General features: G+C 48.4%; 1 protein-coding gene and 1 long non-coding RNA gene across 3 annotated transcripts; one reads left to right on the top strand and one right to left on the bottom strand.

The window, feature by feature from the left end:
* Nucleotides 1-310: 310 nt before the first annotated feature.
* Nucleotides 311-9,704, top strand: LOC309330176. The gene is made up of 3 exons (XR_014151345.1): nt 311-882; nt 1,145-1,206; nt 9,483-9,704. It is a non-coding gene; the product is annotated as an uncharacterized lncRNA (long non-coding RNA).
* On the bottom strand, nt 4,720-16,839 carry EFNA1 (ephrin A1). Of its 2 annotated transcripts, XM_081841419.1 has the most exons (5): nt 16,580-16,839; nt 8,217-8,512; nt 7,268-7,333; nt 6,409-6,459; nt 4,720-5,322 (listed from the first exon to the last, which is right to left on the bottom strand). In XM_081841419.1, the coding sequence occupies exons 1-5, from the start codon at nt 16,684-16,686 to the stop codon at nt 5,204-5,206; spliced, it is 639 nt and encodes a 212-aa protein (XP_081697545.1). In that variant the 5' UTR covers nt 16,687-16,839; the 3' UTR covers nt 4,720-5,203. The 2 variants fall into 2 exon arrangements, with proteins under 2 accessions (XP_081697545.1, XP_081697546.1); XM_081841420.1 differs by lacking the exon at nt 6,409-6,459.
* Between the last annotated feature and the right edge of the window lie 2,268 nt (nt 16,840-19,107).

The following is a 19,107-nucleotide window of genomic DNA, read 5'->3' as shown; positions in this document are numbered from 1 at the left end:
GATCTGCTGCAGTCGTGAGCAGAGGATCCATGGTTCCCCTTCCCTCCTCCGTGGTTACAAAGCATGGATCCACATGGATCCTCAGGATTTTTGCATTGGGCTACTCCAAACTCACGGTCAGATCACATGTCTGTGGCCACAGCATGAACCACAAAAATCATATATCCACTATTTCGTTTAGAATATTTGTTTTCTTGTTTTCCTCCTCTAAAAACTACGTGCGTGTTATGGTCTGGTGCGTATTATAGAGCGAAAAATACGGTATATGTTGCCACCTTAAGCTCCTTGGACAAAGGTGGAGGTTTATAAATATAACAAACAAACAAACCCTCCATGATTAACAAATGGTGGTTTGTTAAGGGTGCTGGTGGGAATTGTAGTTCTGTGAGGGGTGAATTAGAGTTCCCAGGGTTCTTGAGGCAAGGCTGTGCTTTAAAAGTATGGTGTGTCTGCAGCCCCAGTCTGCTTTAAAGCACAGAAGATAAAAACAGAAGTCACAAGATCAGACCACAGATGATCTGTCTCACACCCGTCTGAGCCTGCGAATCATCAGCCTCTCCCTGATGTGACTGGAGATATGGGAAAGGAATTGTATTCCAGCTAACGAAACAAAACCAAAGGAAGCACAAGAAAACAGTGACCCTAAAACCAACTTTTGACAAAGACCACAAAAGCAGCCGCTGTGGTTCAGCTGAGTAACAGCCGCCTGTCTGGGTCAGGTCACTTTCCCTGACTCCGAATGCACAACAACAAAACACAGACAAGTCCACAGCACCAGACAAATTGCTTCCATGACTTGTGCCTGTCTGATAAGCCCCCTGCTGCTGAGGCATCATCAACAAACCAATTACATTTTCACCTTTCTACAGGTTTCCCTGAGAGGTACATGGCAGAGAATCAGTCTGTGATCATCCCAGTTTTGTCTTAAAAGCCTCCTCCAAACCCTTCTCTCCAAACCCTTTGGGCGCAACTATCTTGGTCCGCCAATGGGAAACTGTTTTCACCCCAAGGGCCAAATTCCTGTCTGGGGAAGCTTCTGGGGGCCACATGCCTGTGGAAGTGGTGGGTGGGGGAAATGACTCTTAGGTTTTACCTTTCCAAAGTAGGCTAGTTTCTCACACGCCCTTCTCTATCCTCCACCCAGGCAAGGAAAAAGCATGATCCGAGCTCCAAGACACATTCCAGATGGGCAGAAGCTCAAGCAAGGTATGCAGCAGGGCTGGTAAGGGGTGTGGCTCAGGAATGGGCATGACCTGGGGAGAATCTTGAGGGCCCAATATTCAGGGCTGGAGGTACGTTTGGCCCCCGAGTCTGCTCCTATCTTAGTCCTTGTCCCTTACTAAAAGGCAAAGCTACTGGTAAGTACAGTACATTTTAACTGAATCTCTATCCTTCCCCAAATTTTCTCTCACTTCCATCCTACCCTGGGGTAAATTTGTGATTGTAAGCTCCATGGGGCAAGGAGCTAATGCCTTCTTGACGATTTACCCTTTAACAATTGCCAGTACAGTGGTACCTCGGGTTACATACGCTTCAGGTTACAGACTCCGCTAACCCAGAAATAGTGCTTCAGGTTAAGAACTTTGCTTCAGGATGAGAACAGAAATCGTGCTCCGGCAGCGCGGCAGCAGCAGGAGGCCCCATTAGCTAAAGTGGTGCTTCAGTTTAAGAACAGTTTCAGGTTAAGAACGGACCTCTGGAACGAATTAAGTACTTAACCTGAGGTACCACTGTACAGTGGGATGCGAGTGGCGCAGTAGTCTAAACCACAGAGCCTAATAGATAAATAGGTACTGCTATTGTCATCTGCGACTGGACTGAATGGTCAGGGGTCCCTTTACCTTTACCTAGTACGTATGTATTAAAAACGAATGTAAGCAATGTAATTTTTGCAGAGCTGTTCTGGAACTAAGCAAACTCAATGCAGGTGCCCAGATGTCACACATTTCCATTATTTTTCACTCCTTTGAAAACCAAGTTAACTTGCTGCTGCTGCTGCTCACAGCAGAAGTGCGAAACTCTCACCCTCTCCCATCACTGCAAGTCTTTATTCAGCAACTCTTCCGTCTGGGTTTTTTAGAAACATAGTCCACACACTGTCAAGTGGATTTGTGCAGCCCTTAAGGACTAGAATCATGGCAGGGGGTTGTTTAAAATGAAAGCGGAGAGTTCTCATATCCACGCGCCCCCACTTGCTAGTGCAATGTAGCAGAGAGATTGGAATCAACGAATACTCTGGTTTCAAACCAGTCCCTGATTAGCATCAACTTGAGACGTTAATCATTCACCAGGTCTCTGGTCCGTAAAATGGAAACAACAGCTCAGCTGCTTTATGGAAAAGAAAGGTTAAATGGCCTCATTGACAAAATTAATAAAAAAAATACCTGTAGAAATACAAAAAAACAGCCATTGTAGCATGCCCAAGGGGGGGGGGTGTCACACGATACACAAAAGTATATACAAAAGTAGCAAACCAATCTTAAAAGATCAGTAAAATTCCTCAAGTCTCAACATTTGACATTTTGTCCTACTTCCCTGGGTTTTCTGGAATAAAGTAAAAATTCAAGTGACAGAATATTTAACAGCAAAAGCTAGCCAGGCTTCCTCAACCTCAGCCCTCCAGATGTTTTGAGACTAAGATTCCCAGCATCCCTGACCACTGGTCCTACACTAGCTAGGGATCATGGGAGTTGTAGGTCAAAAACTTCTGGAGGGCCGAGGTTGAGGAAGCCTGAGCTAGCCTGACTTGTAGGTTCTTGCTATACTTCCGTTGCTACAATTTTCCTTGTTCCAACAGGCATGTTAAGGTGGTGCTCGTTTATATGATAATTTTAAAAAAATCTTCCTGTTTTCTGCGATATTTATTTTTACACACTCCACTTAGAAATGCGGATATTTAAGCGGTGCATTAATGTCTCAAATAACTAACTAAATAGTAATTATTATTTCCATCTCTTAGCTGCCCCTTCACCATCAGGTTCCAGGGAGCTGGTTACAGTAATAATAAAAAACCCTATTAAAAATCAGTTTAAAACAGATTAGTCAAGATAAGAGGGTGGGTCCGAAAATATGTATCTGGTCTCAAAGGCCGGAGTGCATCTTCAGCAAAGGGCTGATGCTTTGTAATGAAGGTGGTGGATACATCTTTGTGGAAACTCCACAACTTTCAGGGGTCAGCAAACTTTTTCAGCAGGGGGCCGGTCCACTGTTCCTCAGACCTTGTGGGGGGCCAGATTATATTTTGAAAAATAAAAATAAAAATGAACGAATTCCTATGCCCCACAAATAACCCACAGATGTATTTTAAATAAAAGCACACATTCTACTCATGTAAAAACACGCTGATTCCTGGACCATCCATGGGCCAGATTTAGAAGGCGATTGGGCAGGATCCAGCCCCTAGTTTGCCTACCCATGACTTAGGCGCTGCCGTGGACAAAGTTCTTTCCCCCCACCATGACACCCTGAACACCAAGAGGATCTGTAGGGAGAAAAAACAAAACAAATTCCTTCCAGTAGCACCTTAAAGACCAACTAAGTCAGTTCTTGGTATGAGCTTTCGTGTGCATGCACACTTCTTCAGATACCATGCACACGAAAGCTCATACCAAGAACTGACTTAGTTGGTCTTTAAGGTGCTACTGGAAGGAATTTGTTTTGTTTTGACTATGGCAGACCAACACGGCTACCTATCTGTAGGGAGAAAAGTGTCTCCAAAATATTCAAGGTCCAAAAGGAGTCTCTGCCACTCAGACTCTGCAAATAGCCCATTTCCCACAAAAAGCAGCCAATTCCACCACCAGGCCCCACCCCTCAACATTCAAATCACCTCCCATTCCTGGGTTCTGCCCCTACACCAGAGGTGACCTGCAAGTTCATACGGATCGGCACTGCAGCGGAGCACAAACACTGATGTAGCACGTTTCTTCTGGAGTCATTTATTCAGTATAAAAATAGATATATATATATTACAGAGGTAAAAAGCTCTACAAGGTTATCTCCCCTTCCCCTCCGCACACAGAAATATATATTTTTGCAGTCTGTTCATTTCTCTGTCCTTGTGATTGAATATCACCCTGTGCCAAACAGGGGCATTGCCCTTTGCTGTCCTCAACGGGTTTGCGTACACAAGACACAAAATGTCCGCCATCCTGCCAGACTTGAAAATGAAACCTCCCTGGGCAGAGGCAGTATACCAGAAGCGGATAGTGGCCATGGGTAAGCAGCACGGGGAGGACTGGTAGTGCTTCCTGGAGATAAATGGCTGACCACTGCCAAGAAAGAAGATTCCACCTAAATATTAGGAAGAACTTCCTGACAGTAAGAGCTGTTCGACAGTGGAATTTGCTGCCAAGGAGTGTGGTGGAGTCTCCTTCTTTGGAGGTCTTTAAGCAGAGGCTTGACAACCATATGTCAGGAGTGCTCTGATGGTGTTTCCTGCTTGTCAGGGGGTTGGACTCGATGGCCCTTGTGGTCTCTTCCAACTCTATGATTCTATGATTCTAAGCAGGATGCTGGACCAGGTGAGGCCCTCAGTCTGATCTATCACATCCTCAACACGACTGGTCTCCAGTTTGATGCTTTCAGGTACAAGGCAGCGGTCTTCTGAACTCTGGGCGCAGGCAGGGGGAAGAGTCGTCGTCAAAGCACACAAAACAGAGGATTCCTCCCCACTCCAAAAATTCCAGGTCCTGCCTGTTTGATAGTCACATATATATATTTTGCACTGTACAGAGTCCCAAGGTAACTGTGTGTTTCCAGTTTCATGGTGTGCCCAAAAGTCCACAAGCACCACCAACAGGGCGCGATACAAGGCGGCATTCCTGCCCGCAGGAATCTCAGCGCCACAACCTTTGTGGCAGGGCCGGATCCATCCAAGCCTTGTTTGCCGCCGGGGAGCCAAAGAGAGTCCCCCCCATCTGGTCCATGTCTGTCTGCTGGAGGGAGATATCTGTCCACAAGACCCCTCACCAGTCCCAGACCACACCAGCCACATCCCTCGTAGGGCTGCCGGCGATTTGATCCCGGTGCTCAGCCTGCTAAAACTGACTGGTGCACCTCCGCATCACACGGACGCATTGCTGGCCCGTGGAGACTCGCGTCCCCCACACCACACTGTGTTGGGTGTGTGTGTGTGTGTGGCGGCAACAGAACAGGCGCTGCCCCCTTTGCTGATGGCTTCATGCTGGGAAACTGGGTGCCATCAGGGCCCCTGCGGCATCAGCAGCAGCGGCAGCAGGAGGACGACGAAGGTGAAGGGGCTGCAGAGACGGGGGGCCGAATTGTGCCCCACGCTGCGAAGCATCGTTGCATCAGGGTCGTCTGCCGGGGAAAGAGAGACAAGCAGATGAGAAAAGGGTCTGGTAACCAGCAAAGTTGGGCACATAGGACAAGAATAATATGTGGCATGGTGAGAGGCAGGACTACGAGGTGGAAAATGCTTTGGAATTCAGAACGTGGGAAGTCAAAAAAATTAAGATTACAATTTGGAAGTCCAAGATTACAATTGGACTTTTTAATTTTAGTTTTTTATTTTTATTGGATTTGATAGGTTAATTGGATGTTCTTATTGGAAATATTATTATTATTATTATTATTATTATTATTATTATTAATAATAATATATTATTTATACCCCACCCATCTGGCTGAGTTTCCCCAGCCGCTCTGGGCGGCTTCCAATCAAGTGTTAAAAACAATACAGCATTGGAAAATTAATAAACGCTTTAAAAAAATAAAATAATTACGTGGCACGCAAAATTCAACCCAAATTCAAATCCTCTCCTCCTGAACCACTTCCTAAACCCACTCACTTCCGTCCTTTTGGGGGCCTGACGCCCTCCATTTTCCCTCCTTGAGTCTCCTTCCTCACCACCATTTCTGCCAGCTCCTTTCTCTTCCCCGCCATACCCACACCACCATACGTTTAAAGCACTACAACGGCACTTTAAAAAGTCACGGTTTTCCCCAATGTATTCTGGGAAATCTTATTTGCTGAGGGAGCTGAGAGCTGATATGAGACACCCCTACCCTGAAATTCAGAACTGCAGTTCCCAGGCAAGAGGAACTGATTGTTAAACCACTCTGGGAACTGTAGCTCCGGGAGGAGAATAGGGGTGTGTGTCTCAGCACCTATAACAAACTACAGCTCCCAGAAGTCTTTGAGGGGAACCCACGACTGTTTAAAGTGGTACCGTAATGGTATAAATGCGTGTTGGGGCGTGTGGCCTCATTCTCACCACCCCGTTGCCTGGGCCTGAGTGCGAGGGGGGTGGAAAAACAGCAAACGCAGGTCCAAAGGGGTCTCTTGTCAATGGGTCCCCTGCAAATGGCTGATTGTGCCGCCCCTCTTTGCGGCACCTCCACACACCCCACCCCTACAGAACAAACTCTCTCCCATGGACCTACCTGACTGAGGTCTCCCCTTCAGGGTGGGGCTGCGGCTGGGGGGCATACGACCTAAAAGCGAATGGAGACACACAGTGAAGGCCGGACCCCAGAACACAGCCAACCTAAATATTGAGCCCATAGTTCTCAACCCCAACTTAAATCTCAGCCTGCAGCCCCTGTTCTCTTGATGCGGGGCAATACCACTGGGGCAATACTATTTGCAACTAGGGGGCAATACCCCTTGCAAGGAACATGGAGAGCAGGTTTCCTCAAATTCAGCCCTCCAGATGTTTTTGGCCTACAACTCCCATGATCCCTAGCTAGCAGGACCAGTGGTCAGGGATGATGGGAACTGTAGTCTCAAAACATCTGGAGGGCCGAGGTTGAGGGAGCCTGGTGGAGAGGATGCGGGCAAACAGTTTTGAATACTGACGTGTGTCAGGTATTATTATTAGGCTCAAGAGCAGTCACATAAAAAAGTGGGGGGGGTGAGATTAGACCAGAGCATTGGCATCAGGGAGAGTTTAAACCTTCTCCCCCTCTCACACACATACAGTTATCCCAATTTATATCGCTCCCCACCAAACTGCCAAGTATCTCACCTTATGGAATAGGAAGTGGAGGGGAGACAGAGACTCATATCAGATCTGTCTTATTTCTCCAAGGCACCCTTCCCCAAGCTGGTCCCCCCCCCCAATTTCACTGTCATCCCTGGCCCATTGGCCATGCTGGCTGGGGCTGATGGGCACCAGGTTGCAAAAGGCTGTTGCAGAACTTGGCAGACAGCATTTGCAGGCCGGACTAGAGACAGAGAGACAGACAGACAGACAGACGGACAGACAGACAGACAGACAGTGTCAGGCACTAGAAAACTCACCATTCTTTCCAACCACTATGACTTTCAATTTAAGGCAAGATTCTCCGTGGTGATGGATAGGTTTTGCTAATAGGGAGGAATTGAGAAAGAGATTTTTATTGGCGAGAGTTGAAACAGCCAGGTGGTTTTGTGTAGGTATTGGGGGACATCTAGTCTATATGAATCTGAGACCTGGTAACTTGACACAGACTACAGAAGCTTTGGTTAATTTTTATTTACTGGTGCATCTATTTTGGGTGGGTAGGTGGAGGCTAAAATTATACAACACATAACTTATCTTCAATTCTTCAATTAAACTACACCCTACCACAGATCACCCCAAATCAGCTCCTCTTTCATTCGTTACCCTCTGCCCAAATTAATTCACCAACAAATCCTGTTCCTATCAAGTTTGATTAACCCCAATAACAGCCCCCAAATTTCCAATACAGAAGTCATTTTAGTTTAGTTCAATCTGCAAAATTTATATCCTACTCAGTAATCCTGATCTATTTCTCTCAAATTCATTACCAGGCCCAAAACAAGAGATCTGGGGGCCCTCAACTCACAAACCCGACCCAATTCCCTGCACTGCTGAAAAATTCAGCCTTGGCCTCTGGCTGAGATGGATTTAAATGAGGGTTAAACACAAACCTTCCTACCCCAGTGGATGTTCTTAACCCAAACCACAAACATTAGGAAAAACCCGTGACAGATCTCTCTTATAGGTCGGCCCTTAAAAGTCCTATAACGAGGGCCGGTTAGAAATAAAAACCACCATGTAGCTCTTAGGCTAGTTACTCTCGTTGCCAGCCTCCTCTTTCCCCATCTGTAAAATGGGCTTAAATAAGTGACCTTCCACCATCTCAGAACGACACAAGATAAGAAATCTTAGGAGCGCTAAAACGGAAAAATAAACGACAGCCGGTTAAGGGTGTGTGCGTGTGGTTTCTCTGCCACGGACACTTACAGATATAATAGTATTCGTGGCCCTCCCGGAACTCTTTGCCCAGCGTGAAGGGAGTGTAGCGCTGGAATTTTTCCGAAAACCGCTCAGGGCCGTGCAGGGCATCTGGCTTGTTGCACTCCCACCGAATCTGCTCCTTCGAGCGCGGTTTGCAGGTCTCGTACTCCTCCTGCTCCACCAGGTATAGTGTGTAGCGTTCCATCGAGTGAGGAGCCACGCTGCTGTCCTCGTAGTGCGGGCAGATGATGTCCAGGTAGTCGTTCAGCCGCACCTCGACGGAATAGCTATCCCACTGAAACCTGTATCAGGAGCAGGGAACGACAGCGACATTAGTGCTTGCAAACTAACGCCTGCGTAAACTTCCTCTAAGAAATCCTTACAAGCAACCCTGTAAAGTAGGCACTTTCAGACAAGGTTGGTGGCGGTGGAACAGGCAGACACAATTTTGAAGCCAATGCTGTTTCGTCTCCATCCTCCAATAAAGTTAATGTTGCGAGAAATGTCTAGGAAATTCTTACAAACTTTCTCCTAACCCCTTTGTAGAAGGCTTGGGGGGGGGGGGGCGGAGCAGACACTGTTTGGAAATCGATACCATTTCAATTGCCCCAGCACCCCAATGAAATAAAAGTGTCACAGTTCCATCGCCTCCCCGCTAATAAAAGTTACAAGAAATCCTCACAAAACAGCCTTGCAAGATAGGAATCCCTTCGTAACTCCCCCCTCCCCCCAATAGCTTCAACATCCCAGGCTGGAAAAGTAAAATTTACAACAATATGGCTATGACCAGGAATCAGCCAATTCTATTCAGATGAAAAGAGGGGAGAAAACGGACTTTAAAAAAATGGAAACCCATTGATTCAGTCGCTAACAAAGTAACCGGCATGCTTTTCTATGGAATGGATTCCGTGTATTTCTTTCATACGCTACTCAAAGGGAGCTTTTGTTAAGCTCTTCCTGTATATCTTTGAGATGGATTTTTAAAGAATAGAATAAAAACAATGCATACAAACAACTTCCTCAAAGTGGGAGACTGCTGAAACACCCCTCCCTCCGGTAATTATTTGGGGTTGGCTCTTAACCTAAATCATTGCCACTTTACCTAAGTGTTACTATTTTCTTAAGTTGACCAAATGCATTTAAATAAACCTTTATGCAACTCTCTCTTATAGCTGCAAGGCAGATGATCCCCTACCCACCCCCCAGCCCAAAAGAACAAACTTCAGCCTGGCCATTTGCTAAAAAATAAAATAAAATCCACTTTTTTTACAGCGTTTATGAGCCTTGGAACTGCTGCACACATGTTAATCCGGCTGACATCTTTACAACAGCCCCAAGGTAAATCAGTTACATTATACCCATATTGCAGATGGTGGTGGGAGAAACACTGAGGCCAAAGGCTAATCAAGCGAGCCCATCACAGAGGGGAGACTTGAACGGGGGAGTCTGGATGTCACAACTTAGGTTGCAAACCTGCATGTGCTTAGTGTTTTTATTTTTTAAAAAAACAGGTTTTTATTAAGGATTTTGTGATACCAAACAAAGAAAGAAAAGTTGTAAGACCCACTGAAGTCAGCAGGCTTACTTGTAAATTATCTGGAGATAATCTCCAGTGGCATAACCAGGTAGGATGGGGAATTTCTCCCTGCCTGAAATCTGGAAGAACTGCTGCCAGCCTGTGTGGACAATATTGAGCTAGGCGAGTGGTAGAAGGCAGCTTCCTCCATGGGCAAGTTTGCGGCGCGAAAGCTCAAGAAAGATTCCAGTCCTCACAGTTCAAAATAGTTTAAATGGGAACGCAGAAAGCTCCCTTATACAGAGTCAGAAAACTGACCCATCTAGCTCAGTGCTGTCCACACTGACTGGCAGCAGTTCGCCAGCATTGGAGACAGGTGATACTCCCAGCCCTACCCGGAGATGCCATTGGAGATTGAACCCAGGATCGAAAGCAATTGCTCTACCCACTGAGCACACGACACAAGAGCATTGCTTCCCCCTTTCAGGGCTGGCCCTGGAAGTTTGCTGGGCTAGCCCACATTCCCAGCAGAGAGCCAAGGTGTTTATTAAAGCCTCGCCAAGCCAGCTGTGGAAAGAGGGACTCCGCCCTGAGTCACAGAAGCTTTGGAAACCGAAAGACTCCTCAGGAGAACGAACCCACAAACCGGTTTGGCCGCCCGAGGCGGGTGGCAACGAAGGATCCACCTTATCTTGGCCTCAGGTGCAGAGATAGCAGCAGGGTCTGGGGTTGGGGGGGGGTCGCCCACCCACCCTCCGTCTGTCTCCTCGCCCCAGGGCACCACCCAGAAGTCTTGACCCCCTGGAAGATCCCGAAGCAGCTGGCTGATCCTTGTCAAAACAGTGCAATCAAATGCAACAAGAAGGGCCAGTGGCCCTTCTGAGCCTCATCCATTTATTTCAGGACCTTTATGCACCGCTGGGTTGCCACAAGCCCTCAAGACAACAACACAAGTATCCTCTTTTTAAAAAGGCAAGCGTTTTTAGACACTCCCAAAAAACAACAACATCAGCTATAAGCGAAAACCAGATTAACAACACACGGCGGTTTCTACATGTCTGGATAGGCTTGACGAAACAAAACAAAAAAAGAATCGCTTTTAGCAAGCGCCCCAAAGGGTACAGGGAAGGCGCCTGCCTGATGTCACAAGGCAGCAGGTGCCAATCCTGACAGGTCCAGGGTGCTGTTCTGCAGGGGCACACCAGATGCTTATGGGGAGCCTGCAAGCAGAGACCCTGAGCACCCCTCCAGCAGTTTCCAGCAACTGGGATTCAGAAAGGCTGCTAGCTGATGGCAGAAGTTTTAGATGGGGCTGGCACCCCCAAATTCATGATCCAAGGGACAGCAAAGTGTAAAACTGAGTGATGCACTCAGGGACAAATGGTGCCTGATGACATCAGGTCCGGTGGTGGTGGTTTTCGAAGGGTTTTTGCTTTTTTCTGTTTTTGGCAGGAGGGGGATTATTGGCATGCAAAGGCTGGGCATTTAATTCTACACAGCAAAGATCTGGCTAAGGTGATGGTTATTATTTCGCTTTTCTTAGTTGCTGTCCCTTTTGCACCAGTGACCCAAAGCCACTTGCCGGGATAGCATAGCACTGATGTGTTGTAGTCAATTGCTTTTTACTTAAAAGGTAAGTGTGCAGAAATTAATGGAACCAAGTTAATCCAGGTCGTGAATGGGTCTGCTCTGAATAAAAGTGGAGTACAACACGGAATGAGAAACTGTAGCTCGGGGTGGTGAACGCAGTGTTACAAACTCAGGTATATAAGCTAAGCGCCATATAGCACCTTAAACCCTGGTTACCAGTGGCCACAATGGAATGTCTATCCACCAGGGGGTTGGACTAGATACCCCATGGTGTCTCTTCCAAAGCTACGATTCTGTGATCTCAACTGCAGCACTTGGCTGTCGCTTGCTCTTACAGCAATTCGCTTGTCCCAGTATGCAAGAAGGAGAAACACACAGGGGAAATGATACTAACTATGCAGAAGTTTCTAAACTGTGGTCGCCAAACCTGGCACCCAGAAATCTCCACGCAGTGGCGTAGCGTGGGGGGTGCAGGGGGGGCCGGCCGCACCGGGCACAACATCTGGGGGTTAGGGTTAGGGGGCGCAAATCCACGGGTTAGGGGGCGCAAATCCACGGGTTAGGGGGTGCAAATTCCTTGCCTTGCCCCGGGTGCTGACAACCCACGCTACGCCACTGTCTCCACGTAGTCGCAATTGGACCCGCACCAGTAGCAAACACACCTGGCTAGTTTAGAACACTGGTCCTCCAGATGTTTCAGGCTACAGATCTTATCATCCCTGACCACTGGGCATGCTGGCTATTTGGGGCTCAGCAGGGCTGGCGTTCAGCAGCTTTCAAACTCCATAATCTGCAGCCAGCATGGGCTAGCGGCTGCTCCAGAGAGTGATGAAGTTGACCGTGAAAGGCAAAGCCATGGTAAGTCCAATAGTTCTTTAAGGAGTCACAGCTGGGAAGCCTGCGTCCCCTCCCAGATGTTCGATTCCAATTTCCATTGCTCCCAGCCTGGGAACTGTAGTTTAAGGGTGCTGGGAACTGTAGCTCCACGAGGGATAAGATCCTTTTGGAAAGGAAGCAATGTGCTTTGAAAGTATGGCATGGATGTGATCACTGCTGTTTTTGACAACCAACAGGCCAACACAAAGCGATTAAGGCTGCCCTTCCTGGAAGGAAACTGCGGCCTCAGGGTTTTCCAGCCTGCCAGAGGTGGCCACATCTGGGCCCTGCAATCTCCTCTGCCTGGACTCTCACCCGCCACAGCAACTGCCTCCTCCCTGCAGGAGCAGGAGCTGTACACGCCCCCCCCGCTTCATCCCGCCCCTCCATCCAGGTTGGCATCGGACTTGGCCATCTCTTAAGCCTCCGTGCCAAAAAGACGGTTTCGCCTCCAGCGTCCTGGGCGGAAAAAACACACGTTAAAATATATATCTTAACAACATGTTGGTTTTTTAAAAAAGGAGAAAGATTTCCTGCCCCGCGTGCCCTTGGCGCCTTCCCTTGGGCTCTCGCCAGCGCCGGGCGGGAAGGAAGAGGCCCACGGCTAGCAGGGAAGGGGGGAGATGGACCCTGGGAAAGGAAGGAGCGGCTGGCCAGCTGCGGCTTTGCTCTCTTCCAACTTTCTCCAAGCTGATTCAGCCTTGCTGGCCAAGACCCACCACCTGCTGCCTGCACCGCTTGAGAACTTTGCCCTCTTGGCAGTGCCAGCCGGCGGGTTTAAGGCACCAGTGAAAGGCAGAGAAGAGGCCAGTAATATCTGCAGGGGGCAGACAGGCTCAACTTTGAAATCACCACCCGATTCATCTTCTGCAATGAAGTAAAACTCTGCGGATCATCCTCAAGGGGCCTTTGCCAACTTGGCACTCGCCAGAAGCCAACTCACAGCCAGCCAGCATGTCCAGTGGTCAGTGGCAATGGGAGGTTTTTTTGAACTCTGGAAGCTCCTTTATATTGAGTCGGATCCTTGGTGAATCTAGCCCTTCCCCTAAAAATACACTAAGATTCTAGTCCTCATGGTTCTGAGTCCAATAGGAGCACAGAAAACTGCCTTATACAGAGCCAGCGTCTTCACGCACCTAGTCTGCACAGATTGGCAGCAACTCTCCAGCAGTTTCAGGCCAAAGTTTTCCCCAGCCCCTCCAAGAGATCATTTCAGGTTGAACCCAGTATATTCTCCATGCAAAGAAGATGCTCTACCTGAGCTATAGTTGTAGTCCAGGGACGTATTTTTTCTAAATCCCCAAAGGATCTCACCACAGGCACGCCCCTCCCTAGGGCTTACAAGGCTGAAAAGTCCTAGCATCTCTTTTTCAGTGCCAAGCTGGGAACATTCAGTTACAAACAGACTAAAGGAACCTCTTATGGAACCAATTCCTGCACCACTTATGCTACTGCAGAGAATCTGACATGCGATGGGGATCATTCCCTCCCCCTCAGTTAACCCCTACAATGACCCTGTGAGGTAGGTAAAGGGTCTGCGACTGACTCCAGCAAGCTTCCCAGTGGGGATTTGAACCCTGATTTCCCAGGGCCTAGCCTGACATTCTAACCCAGGCTTACCTCAACTTCAGCCCTCCAGATGTTTTGAGACTACAATTCCCCTCATCCCTGACCACTGGTGCTGCTAGCTAGGGATCATGGGAGTTGTAGGCCAAAAACATCTGGAGACCTGAGGTTGAGGAAGCCTGCTCTAACCACTGCACCACACTGTCTTCCTAGAGTAGTTCTGCTATGGGGCCGCTCTACAAATTAAGCAGGTAAATAAATACTGTATGGGAAAAGCCAAATGTCACTTAGAGAAGGATCTGAAATATTTCTCTTGAAGCCTGAATTTGTTTTATTCTGCATTTTTTTAATCTGATGTTTTAATGTGTTGTAAACCACTCTGAGATTTTTTTTTTCTTTAGGACATAAAGCATTATAGAAATGAATAATAATAATAAATTTCATTGCAAAATAAAAATGCTGCCTGGACTTTCCGTTCTGGCGACCGTAACCGAGGTTTAAGGTGCCGTTTGGCAATCAGATTATATATCTGAATTTCGAACACTGATGCACAGCTCTGCCTCTTCTAAGAATCCCCAAAGCAAGACCTGAGCTCAACCGAAAATCTCCCCAGATGCGATTCCCAGCAGATAGCCTTAACAAACTTGCCCAAATTGCCCAGCGTTCTGCTTTCAGAAATGGCTAACCCAACACCTCTGCTGTGTGCTCCCCAAGCAGGGCAACAAGCCCTTCGTCCCTGCTGGCTGCCCCCCACCTCCCTGCCAGCGATGTTATTCAGAGGTACACTGCCCCTAGGCGTGGAGGGTTTACTTCTCCAATCACTCAGCCTATTACAAAGACTCAGTGCCAGCATTTACAAAAGCTCTGATTAAAGCAAGGTCAGACCCACCCAAGGCAGCAGCACAGAGCTGACCTGACCCGAGGCCGGGGGACGGGCGTGGGGGTGGGGGGGTGGGAAGGAAGGCCACCTGGAAAGGGCCAGCCAGATCCCTGGCCTTGAGGTTTGCACAACAGGACACAGATGTCTGTGCTTCTCACACACAGGCTGAATGAACAAAGGCACCAGAGCTCGCTCTCCCTCCCTCCCTCCCTCCCCTCACCTTACCTTCCAGCATAAAAACAATGGCTTAATGCGATTAACTCTTCACTCCCCGGGAACTGGCTGGAAACCCTTTGCCCACCAATCTCTGGGCCTTTTAACAAATGGGGAAAACCCGTGCTGCTATTCAACAGATATGCCAGGGGGCGTACCTGTTGGATTTCAGCCTAAGCCCCTACAGCTCTTATTAAAAAAAACTAAACAAACTGCAACAACATCTCAAGAAGCAGAGCTTCTTCTTCCTTCCCTAATGCATCTTGTTGCGAGTCTATTTTGAGGGGGGAATTACCATTCAAATGGTGAGCCAAGTTATGTGATCGATTATGTGGGATGAGGCTTACTCCCCCCCCCAATATTTTATTCAAGTTGGCACCCCTGGCTGTGGGCCACTTTTAATGCCACACCCCACCCTCCAATTCCCAGCACGCAAACAAAAGCGTCTCCTACAAGCGCCATCAGAAGTACAGATCTGTAAGCTCCTTGGGGCAGAGAACCTGTCTTTTTCCTTTTCGGTCCTTTGTGCGTCATACATAAATTATAGCCAGCGTGACATAACTCATTAAAAAACCACGAGCTCCTCAAAAATGCTATAAACCGGACCCGGGAACCCCAAGGGGCAAAGGGGGTGAAGAAGGCGTCCCTCCCTCTCCCCACCTCGGCAAGCAAAGGGTCCTTTCCGTCCGCACTGCCCTATCTTTCCCAGCAAAGACCTGATTCATGCCTCTGTCACGGTGCCGAGGTACGGGCTGGGTGCCAAGCGCAGACCTACGGTGTGGATGTTTACGAATTCCAGCTTTTATGCCCAACCAGCACCTCCTCCTTCCAAAGGTCCAGGAACCCACCCCTCATCCCCATTTTGCAAAGCTAAACCTGCCTCCTTCAAAGAAAGAGTAGCAGCAGAGGCAACCTGAAACATGAGTGAGGCTTGGGGGCTGGCAAGGGAAATCTGTGCCAGGCTGCCAGAGGTGGGCTGCCCTGGGTGGCCCTCGCCCAAAATGCAGGCGCAGGAACAGGAGGGGGCGAGCTAAGGCAAAGAGGTGGTGGTGGTGGGGAAACAAGGGAGAAAAGAAAGGGGAAAACTTTCATCTGCAGAGCCTTCACGCCAGATTTAAAGGGCCAGTTGCCCCTTTTCCCTTAACAGGAAGGTCGGAGAGTGCCCAAAGCCACCAAGGGGATGGAAGCAGAGTCCTATTTCCCTCCAACTGTATCCCCACCCCTCATAATCTCCACGGCCTTTCCCCAGATGTATTCCAACTTCTAGGGAAAACGACCCCTCCATGGCTAACTTCTAACCGAAGGGGTTTCTAGGCGAAACTCATTCTTTCCCTGAACGTCCGCACCCTCCTTCAAGAAGCCTCTGCCCGCAAAAAAAGACACGCACACCTATTCAATACACGGCAGATTTTTCAACAACGGAGCGATCATTGGCCAAGGCTGGCCGCGCTCCCCGCCTGCAAGGCGCCTCCAGTGGAACACCCCCGGAAACCGGACCCCTAAGCGTCCCCTGGGTGCCTGCTTAGAAGGCGGGGATCTCCAAATGCGATCCCTCCAACACAACCCCATTATCACAGGGTGGGGCGGGAGCGACGCCAAAACCAAGGGTCATCCCTTTTATACACGCGCAAAAAGTAAATTCTGGCTGGGCATTGGTGGCGACGATAACTCTCCAGCCCCGGGCTGGAGAGGGCTTGGTTCTCCCCTCCACGCTCCCCCCAAACTCACTTGGGGTTGGTGCTGTTCCAAAAGACGGTGTGCCGCTCTCCCGACGCCACGCACAGCCCGCACCAGAGGCCCACCAGCGGGGCCCACAGCAAAAGCAGCAGCTCCATTGGAGAGGACGCCTGGGGTTCTCTCGTAAAAGGGTAGAAAACCCAAAGTGTGCTTGATGCGCCTTTACGCACAGCCGCGGCTGAGTGGCGCCTGCTCGACGGCGCGGACAAGCGCTCTCTCCAAACTGCTCCTCCCTCGCTTCGCGATCTCGCTCTCTCTACAAGCTGGGCAGCTTGCCCAGAGCCGAGCTTTATACACCAGGGAGGCCCCCGCCCCGGGCTGGGCTGGGTGGGGCTGGTTAGGACGGGGAGGGAAGGCGGAGTAAGAGCAACACTCGCGGCGGAGACTTTTGCGCGCAGAGAGAGAGAGGTAGACGGGGAAAGAGCGCGGGAGAGACCCGCTCGGAGTCAGCCTCTCACACACCCCACCGCTAACAACAACAGCCGCTGCCACGCCCTGGGTCTTTGCACGTGGGTCAGAAAGCAAAACACAACAGCAAAGCTGTCTGCTTTTTCTTGGCGCCATCTGCGCTACAGTTTTTAAAAGGCATGGTGCCACTTTTAAAACAGTCTGGTTTCCCCCCCCCCCCTCGAAAGTCCTGGGAACTGTAGTCTGCTGAGGGGACTAAGAGGAGCTCAGAACTACAGGTCCCAGAGTTCCCCGTGAAGCGGGCTTGGTTGTTAAACTACTCTGAGAATTGTAGTTCTGTGACAACACAGTTCTCCTAACAACTCTCAGTACCCCTTCACCACCTGCAGCTCCCATAATTCTTTTGGGGAAGCCATTACAGTTGGAAGTGCTAGCATAGTGATTTAAATGCCCAGCTTTGCATCCTTCTTGAGTGTTTCTGTCGGGCTCGGATGTGCCTTGAACCCAGATCAAGCATCTCTTGCTTCCCTGGGTGAGTCTCTGAATGTAGAAACAAGCCTAATGTAGAAATGTAATACAGTATTTGCATTTGTGGTTCCACCCACTTTGATGCCGCCCACCACTGTGCCCCTGGAAGGCTGCCCAGGAGGGAATATGGGCATTGGGATGAAAACGGTTCCCCAGAACAAGGGTCATAGCTGGTATAAAGCAACTTCCCCACAGTGATGAGGATCCCACGGCCCTCAAATGTTGTTGGACTCCAGTTCCCATCATCCATGACTGTTGGACCAGTGCTGGCTGGGGCTGATGGGAGTTGGAGTCCAGCAATATCTAGAGGGCTCCCCACACTCCCTTAACCCTGGATGCTCAGATCAGTCCTTTATTCAGAAACATGAGCACAGGAATCTTTAAAAAGATATTCTTGGAAAAGATTCAGAAGAGGGTAATCCAAACTGATCAAGGCGATGGAAAAACTCCCTTACGAGGAAAGGTTGCAACATTTGGGGCTTAGTGAGTTCTGCAAAATGATGAGTAAGATGTGGACGTGATTGAGGAATATAAGATCATGCATAGCATGGCTGGTGGGAGTTGTAGTCTCAAACATTTGGACAACGTATTTTGGGCAAGGCTGTTCCAGTAAGTATGTTTAGAATTGCAGCACCAGCCACTATTTATCTACTTTGGGCTTTTAATCTTTCATGAATGATTGTATTAAATAATTATTTTATTAGACAATGGTTGTATTTCAGCTTTGTGCTTTATTGCTGCGGACCTATTTGGACAGAAAGCAAAATATTGATATTTTTTAATAAAGGGAAATAAGTTATAAATCAAACACATGCAATCTTAGAAAATGACACACAGCAAGACAACATAGTCCTTCATCACAGTTTTACATTTCTATTTTTTAAAAACGTTTTTAATTGATACTCATCAAAAGATAAACAAAATTTTATACTCAAGGCAAAGTATCTTTTTATAATGTACAAGGATAAAAGAAATAGTTTTAAAGTCTAATCTTCTTGTTGTGAACCTCCCTGAGACCTCCATGGATATGTTGAATAAATAATAATAATAAATAATAATCTAAAAAGAAATAGGAACAAAGAGAAGCTTTACATTATTACACACAAAAGCACTCATCTCTTGTGCAGGAATGGAAGAACCGCCAATACACACCTTTTTAAAGGTGAAAATAACAAACGCAAGAGACATGCACCTACACACACACACACACACACACACACACACACACACCAGCAACAGCAAATGAAATTCTCTAAAACGAAAAGGAAAATCGAAGAGGGCAGTGCATGCGCGTAAACACACTGCCCCACATGGGCCTCTTGGCACATGGAAGAAACTTAGGGGTCGCGCCAGAGAAGCAGGGCACGGAGTCAGGCGTAGTTTTTGCGGCAGCCTCCTTAAACACCAGCAGGCTTGTAAACTCGAGGGACCCAGACACTCATGTACTGGAAGGGAACGGCAGCAGGAGGTGAGTGGGCAAGTCCAGGCTCGCACTATGCCTACATGCGGCCTCCCATGTGCCACAACAACTTGTTGCACAAGGGCTGATCCAAGCAGTCACACCAGAAAACATGACACGGCAA

Source organism: Podarcis erhardii, assembly GCF_964252035.2.
Source record: "Podarcis erhardii genome assembly, chromosome: 15".
Taxonomy (NCBI): Eukaryota; Metazoa; Chordata; class Lepidosauria; order Squamata; family Lacertidae; genus Podarcis; species Podarcis erhardii.
This window is presented reverse-complemented; position numbering and strand designations above follow the sequence as displayed.

Coding starts and splice junctions, on each gene's coding strand:
- EFNA1 (XM_081841419.1), bottom strand. CDS start 16,686: ATGGAGCTGCTGCTTTTGCTGTGGGCCCCGCTGGTGGGCCTCTGGTGC. Junction 6,460..7,267: donor CATAGTGGTTGGAAAGAATG/GTGAGTTTTCTA, acceptor ATTCGCTTTTAG/GTCGTATGCCCCCCAGCCGC. Junction 5,323..6,408: donor GAAGGGGAGACCTCAGTCAG/GTAGGTCCATGG, acceptor TTTCCCCGGCAG/ACGACCCTGATGCAACGATG.